General features: G+C 31.9%; 1 protein-coding gene across 9 annotated transcripts; it reads left to right on the top strand.

The window, feature by feature from the left end:
• The first annotated feature begins 4259 nt into the window (after window positions 1–4259).
• Window positions 4260–7511, top strand: LOC111371395 (aldehyde dehydrogenase 22A1-like). 9 transcript variants are annotated; one of them, XR_002698569.1, is made up of 3 exons: window positions 4260–4385; window positions 4644–4697; window positions 6801–7511. XR_002698569.1 is itself a non-coding variant. In XM_022993354.1 (3 exons), exons 1-3 carry the CDS (start codon window positions 4609–4611, stop codon window positions 7371–7373), a joined length of 264 nt encoding a protein of 87 aa, XP_022849122.1. In that variant the 5' UTR covers window positions 4260–4608; the 3' UTR covers window positions 7374–7511. The 9 variants fall into 9 exon arrangements, 3 of the variants coding, with proteins under 3 accessions (XP_022849122.1, XP_022849123.1, XP_022849121.1); XR_002698568.1 differs by having other exon boundaries at window positions 6798–7511; XM_022993354.1 differs by having other exon boundaries at window positions 4260–4697; window positions 6801–6879; window positions 7278–7511.
• The last annotated feature ends 208 nt before the right edge of the window (window positions 7512–7719 follow it).

The following is a 7719-nucleotide window of genomic DNA, read 5'->3' as shown; positions in this document are numbered from 1 at the left end:
ATCATCATATGATGTGCTATAAGCCTCTTATCAAAGTGATGTAAATATTCCAATACTACCATATCACAAATACTAGGTTCTTGCATCGTAGTTGGAAATGAATTTTTACTTACCTTTCGCCTTTGTGTGTGCAAGCTCCTACGGAGTATATATCAATTTCCTTTTTTGCTCAATGTCGAAAAATCACCTGTATTATCATCTAATATTAAAGATGGTCCTTTATTTAATAACCTTAATACACACAATCCTAAAATACGTCCATTCACGCCAAAACAATTTAGACGAAATCATTATTGCAATTTACCGATGGCATTACAAACTAATCACATAAGTCTCGCTATTTCTCAAGTCCAATTATGGACATCAACATCATCCAATTGTTGTCATTAACCTAGTACTCCTTAGAATCTATTTTCTAGGCCTAAGAGTTCATTAATAGACATATAAATGTTGAAATCACATTAAATATCTAAATGGACAGAATCTGTTTTCTAGGTTTCCATAACCGTCCACTCATTTTTCGAATTCTTTTTCATAACCTTACCTACATTTAACGGCTTCCAAACTTTTACCACACACCTATAACATATATATGAAGATAATCAGGTAATAAGATTGTGAAATATGAAGTGTTTTAAGCTTCAAAAATAGTCTATTTTCCACTACACAAAATCAGGCAGTTTTTCCCTTTGACTGTTTTCGGTTTCCATTTTATTAGTATGATACTAATAGAATTCCAGGCCATTAAAAATCATTTCTACACTTCATACTTACATATAAAAACATTCATATTGATAGATATAAGTTACACACTAAGTATCATCCCAAAATCAAGGTACAAACTACTCAAATTCAGCAACCTATATCTCTGCCCAGGTTGTTTTCCCTCAAGTTCTTGTAATTAATTACCCCTATTTTAGCATCATAAAATAATTAACAACACTCCAAAATAATCACAAGAAAGTTCATATATTCAAGAAATTATAAATCCCTTAAGAAATAATGGATACAAACCTCAAAACTGTGAAGTAACTCAGTAGTCCAGAAATTACAGCTTCCTATTTCTATTTCTCTTTAACTCTGTCACTCTCTTTTTCACTTAGGGACGAGATAAAGAAGCTAATATATTATCTAGGAGATAAATAAGTGGTCCTTAAGAGGTTGAGGTCGTGTTTCTTGCTTAAAGACTAAGGATTTTGTGGGATGCAGCCACATGAAGCTACTTTGGTGAGTAATAAGCAGGAGGTGGCTTCTTACTGCAATATTTGACCTTTCTACCATTGTATTTGGACTTATTTATGCCTTATAAGATATCTATATCCATCCTACACGAGATCATGCCTTAAGGTTGAAGAAATTGAGTGTTAAAATGACAAACATACCTAGCATGAGGTGATTACTTGTAGTAAAAATCTGATTTTATATCTATCATTTTCGGTACAAATCGAATGTCATTGGCTTATTTTGATGTGTTTACAATCTATTTCACTTGCCCTAAGGTCCCAACATTTTTTGTATAGCTAATTCTTCAACTGGTCATTTAATTTCTTACTCGATTGACACTCGATTGCCAACCGATTTCAACAATTCGCACCTCAATATTTATGACATCATATGAGACATATATTATTAAATTTTGATTATGTCACTTCATGCCTCATGTCCAAAATATGTCAATTACCTAATTAGGGTTTAAGGTGACATCGATCAATCGAATGAAAGCTTAAACCTTTTGTTGATACTAATTTCCGACATTCTCGATTTTCCATTGCTTACTAAACCAATTTCTAACATTTAGGTAACCTAATTTTCTATCATATCTCAATATAAAATTCACCACCTAGGTCGAGGAGTCAAAGATTATTTCCATGTAAAGATTTTAAAGCCTCGATGATCGAATGCACTGTTTTAAGAGAAAGCAATTAGGAAATCGATGCAAATGACAATGTAATTAGCATGAAAATGCATGAATCATATTAGCCATATGTATAACGTGAAGTGGTAATATCAGAAGATTTACATAGCTTCGATAAGAAGTTCATTGTACATCATATGATGGTTATGGTCATTGAGTATGCAGTTGCGATACATATTGACAGCGATTTACATTGAATATGTCATTTATGAATATTTTCATATGCATGCACGACATATGATTATGATTGAAAATCGTGCATGCGAAACATGATTTCAAAGTGAGTTTTCTTTATAAATATTTTATTGACCACTACTAGGGCGCCGAGGCATGTGAGGCATGCTTATGTGATATGTTTGACATCGCGAGTGATACTTCCTGGGTGATTGCAAAGGTAGATAGGGGATGAGCTTTTGGTGATCATGAGAGGGTGGACCACTCGACTGTGCCCTTGTGATATTATGATTATTGGCGCTGCCGGGTGGGAGACTTCTTGGGTGATCATAGGGGTACCTAGGGGATGAGCCTCTACTGGTCACAAGAGGATGGTCAACTCGCCGGTGTCGGTTTAATATTGGTCATTTGATTATTAATATTGATATTATGCAGAGCTCTATCCGGTGCATAGTAGGTGGGTCAAGGGCCCAATGAAATGAAAGGTTTTAAATGAAATGATTTCGAGTCGACTTTAATGAATATTGGAATATGATGCTTCCTTATCGTAATGTATAAAGTAAATGGCATAGTAGCATACATCGTTGTCATTCATGTTCATGACATACATGATTTTTGCTTACTAAGCATTGTTTTATGTAGTTCTTGCATGGTAGATTAGCCTGGAACTACATAGAGAGCATGGCTAACTGTGGAGCTCTTATGGGATTCCAGAGTTCGATGTATATAGATAACGACCTGTAGGATTATTTTGTGGGCTGCTATTTTGCGCTTATGGCGTATTTTGTTGTATGTTGGGGATCCTGTGTGGCGTCGTCAGGTGGTGACACAAGCTCCATCAGATAAGTTTCTATTTTGTTCGGTGTTGAGATTTAAATTTATTGCTTTTTTCAAAGGGATTTTAGAAGTCATTCTAATTTTTTTATCTTCCAGAGAAATCGTCAAAAAGTAACAAATTCTTATGATCTTTCTATTTTTTGGGATTTTTATGTGATTCTTTTGGTAAAAAAAATCTTTATCTTTACATTTCCATATGTTTGCTGTATTTTATTTCAACTATTAATTATTATAATTGATATTTATTTTTTGAAAAAAAATAGGCGACAATGATCTGCATAAATAATTCTGAGGCTCTCCATCTGGGAGTGGGAAGTAATTTGGTCGTGGCCTTGGTCTTGAGGAATCCCAGGTTTGTATAGAGTCAACGGCGTCCTTCTTTGGATGGGGAACGACGACTACTTCTCCAATCTATTCCAAATTGAACCTGTTAATCTCGTATGCAGCTCAAAAACACATGTATTTTCTTTTCTTTTTCCCTTTGCAAACTTTTTCCCACTATACATGATGGTTATTAGGTTTTCTTCATTGTAGTTGTGTATAATTTTAATTCATGTTAATTTGGATTATTCTTCTTAGACAATAATGCTGAAGGCTTCTTTAAATCTATGGTTTTTTTTTTAGTTTCCAACTATCAACAATTTAAAATGACACAGACTTGGGGCATAGAAATGGAGCTGCATTTGCTGTTATACATGTACTTGTTTGTTCGTTAATGGTTCGTTCTTTCACTATTTTTTTTTATGTATACGTTGTACTATTTTCTTCCTGGAAAATATGAATTGATTTTTAAATAACTTGTACAATTATAGTTCCTTCGCTATATGGTGAGTTGTATTTTGATTTTTCTTAAATAAGCATTACAATTTTGCATATTATGGAATCTATAATTTATTCAGCGCTATTAACCATTAGAGGCTCCTGTACACTTCTACAGATATCATTATCTTTTTGTCACGTTCATCTCTTGTTAATGATTTCATATCCCAAAAAAGAAGCCGACACAATCCATTGATCCCTTCTATAAAGAAGACTATTTATATACTCACAAAGTCGTATAAGATTGGAAATTCGGAATTGAAAAACAAGTACACTTGCATAGAAATCAGACAGTTTTGCATTAAGCCCCCATTTGAGTCTCATTATTTCTCATTACATTAAATTAAATTTTCTCTCTCATATTTTTAACAACACAATCTTTAATAAAATAATATTACATATAAATCAAAAACTTTTCAACCACTAATCTTTCAAAAAAATACTATTCATCTCATTACAATTTAAAAATAATGGGGGCTCAAACGGCCCCTAACTTTCCAAAAAACACCACCACTTGAATAGAAATCGGAGAGTACGAATTCAAATATGTTAATTTCATATTTCCATTCTCTTTGGCTAATTTCCTCTTTGGAAATGAATTTTTGGCCGTTCGATTCTTGGGTTTACCTTAAAATCTTTTGTATGTTTCAACTAACTCTTACTTTCCATTTCTTTTATTCAATCTTCGTTCTCCATTTTAATTGTATTTTGCCTCAATTGTTTCAATTCTTTGATTTGGAATATTTACCTATGTACAACTTTAGGTTCTTTCTTAGATCAATAGTAAATAAGCTATTGAAATTGGACATACTCGTGTTTTATCTATAGGTTTCACTCTTTCTCCAATTTTGTTACGCATATATATGAATTTCGCTTCAATTCAATTTTTTTTTTCTAGGTTTTTACAGAGAGATGCTCAGCAGAAATTAAATGATTCATTCAGAGAGCCTCCGTAAGGAAATCACTTTATCATATATGTATTATTTTTTAATTTTTATTTTTATGAACTTCCCTTGCAAGGGGTTCTTTTAATGCTAACCATGTCATTTGCTGGGGAAATTGTCATTGTTGTACCTAAAATGGAGCAGAACAACACTTTGCAATAGTAGAGAGCTTCGTCTTCTTCCTCATCTCAATCCATAGATTTAATTTTAGGGTCTGGTTCTTTTCATTTTGTCTGAATCTTTTTCCTTCATGTAAAATACTTCTTCTATTTTTCATTCTTTTTGTTCTCCACTTTTCAATTTCTGTTGTGAGTAATTTCTTTAATTTTCTTTGAAGCTTAAATGATTTATTCAAGCAATTTCCACTTGGAGTGTTTATTATAGTTTTCTTTATGATTTCTGATTGTCCTTTTAGGATAAATAGTGTTGTGATTCAGATATGATGGTGTTATGGTGGCCTTTTTTGCTACTCGAATTTACATACGCTATGTTTAGATTCTCCCTTATGCTCATCCCTTCCAACGTACCGCTATTGATGTTGATGCCTCTAATGGTTCAGCTCTATTCTACTTACTCTGCTTATGTGTTCTTTGTTTTTTATTTTTTCAATTTTGTATAGATTTTGTGTGTTAAAAAGTGAATCTATATGAATGCTGGGGACACACTCATAGACTACTTGATTATCTATTTCTATTGAAATGCAACTAAAGGTTTAGGAAATGAAGAAAACAAGAGTTCTGCTAAATTTCTGTTTCTCTCACTTTTTTAAACCATTAGAATTTGTGTATAAAATTTTGCAGCTGCTTAATAACTATACTATATTGTAAGTTCATTTAAGATTGTGTTTAACATTTCTCTCAATTGGATATTTACAAAATTTGACTTTCTGTAGCTTTTTAAATTATCAGTTTTTGTATGTATAAAAGTTAGGGCAGAACTAATCATGAAAATAATTTATGTGCATTGGTGACTGAGTTTTCTATGAATTGGATGATTAAAGTGTTGGATGATGGGAATCAAACAAAGGAAAATAGCTTCATCTTTTTAAGTTTTTTAAACACTGTTTATTTTGCTACTAGGATAAGTAATTTTCTTTAAATGGTGTGACTTTTACCTTCTATTAGATAAACTTTATTTGAACTACTTATTTCCTTTATGTATTTTTATTTGCGTCGAATGAAATATTAAGATATTAAACAAATTCTGATATTAGCTTTGATTCTATCAGATATTCCAAAAAAATAAAAGAAAACCATTAAAACAAGGTGTTGATTTCATTAGTGATGAATGGGACTTCAAGCATGCTTTGTTAAGCTTAAATTTAGTCTAAAATCACCTTTAAATTTTGTATCAAACTTGTTTCACTGTGCTCATTAGTAAAACCTTTCTTTTAATTTTAAGTATATTGGCAAAATTATGTTATCTGTTGAGACACATAACTTATTGCCAATTCAAATCATTTGTTTATACTTTCACCAAGTCATACATAGAACTTCTCTTTTACCATTAAATAAATTAGCTAAACATGAACTTCCTTTTCTGATAGAATGAAAGGAAGAGAAAACACTTAGTGAATGTTTTTACATTGTATATTCATTATTCTTTTTCTACTGTGGAACTTAATCTGATTTTATTACAAACAGTATAAACCATCTGTTGCTCTATTTATACCACAAAACAATAAGTTCTAGTAACTATGATATTTTTTTTTTTTTTACATGACAATGATGGCTTAAAGTAAAAATTGGAGAAGAATTTATTCACCTTTGGGATTGTCTTAATTTGGCACTTGTGTTTGTATGCTACATAAGGATTTTTTTCTAAGTTAATATAGCCCTTGTTTTAGTCACATTATTTCTATAAGAACGCATTTTTGAATGGTGTATTGATGGAGAATGTATGATTAAAAAATAAGGAAATTTTTTGAATTTGCGTGTAATATTATTTTATTGAAGAATGTGTGGTTGAAATGATGTCAAATCACTATTTAAAAATATTTTTTTTGAAAGAATGTAGTTCAAATAGGGCTTTAGAGTACTTCTATCGTAGATAGTACAAGTTAGTATCTTCTCAATTTGTGACTGAATTTTCATTTTGATACCTTCAAGAAGACAAACTGATAAAGTCCAGTGTTATGAGACTACAACAATGAAGTACCTGGGCTACTTCCCTGCACTAAAACCTGGTGAGGTTAGAGGATGCTGGTTTTTTATGTATTGGCCTTTTCTCTATATTTAGTTCTTTTTCCTTCCTTTAACTAATATATTCTATGTACCTGGATTATTCAATCTAGGTAACAAGATATCTTGTTTTCAGGATGTAGAGTTGATTACACTTTCGATATATCATCTTGATTAATAGCTCATAAGGACAGAAGTTTTAATTTATTTTGTTAATGGTTAGTCTTAAATTTCTTCAAGACTTCGTTACATTAAAATTAGAAATTAAGTAATGCAAAGCAATTCCAACTTTAGGCCATGTCATTTCATCCAAGGGGATAGAAGTTGATAAATCTAAAATTGATTTAATTCTTTCTTTTCTTCCTCCAACATGTTTGAGGGAGATTCGTTCTTTTCTTGTACATGCAGGATATTGTCGAAGGTTTATCGATGATTTTTCAAAGAGTGCAAGACCATTATATAGGTTGTGTTACCATATATAACGGCGAATATTTGGGAGAATGATTTGTTGCTAATTTTCAAGAATTGTATCTTTAATTTATTTAGTTTCCTTTTAGATCAAATAATTGTAAATATATATACTATACACAACACAATGTAAAGGCAAGTTTTGACAGAAATTTCAGGCAATTTGTTCGGTCTTTTTGTCATGGTATCAGAGCTAGGGTTCTAAGCTCTTACTTGCTATGAATCTCGCCTCATTCGGTGTATTGGGGACCATTGTCGGTGCCTCTCCGGGAGATCTCCATTTCGGGTTTTGGGCGTATGGGTTCTGTCACCCGTCTGCGTATTTCAGGTTCGATTGTTCTTCTGCGTGTTGGGCGTGGATTAATTGCTGTCTGTGGCTCAC

Source organism: Olea europaea, chromosome 22, assembly GCF_002742605.1.
Source record: "Olea europaea var. sylvestris chromosome 22, O_europaea_v1, whole genome shotgun sequence".
Lineage (NCBI taxonomy): Eukaryota > Viridiplantae > Streptophyta > Magnoliopsida > Lamiales > Oleaceae > Olea > Olea europaea.
This window is presented reverse-complemented; position numbering and strand designations above follow the sequence as displayed.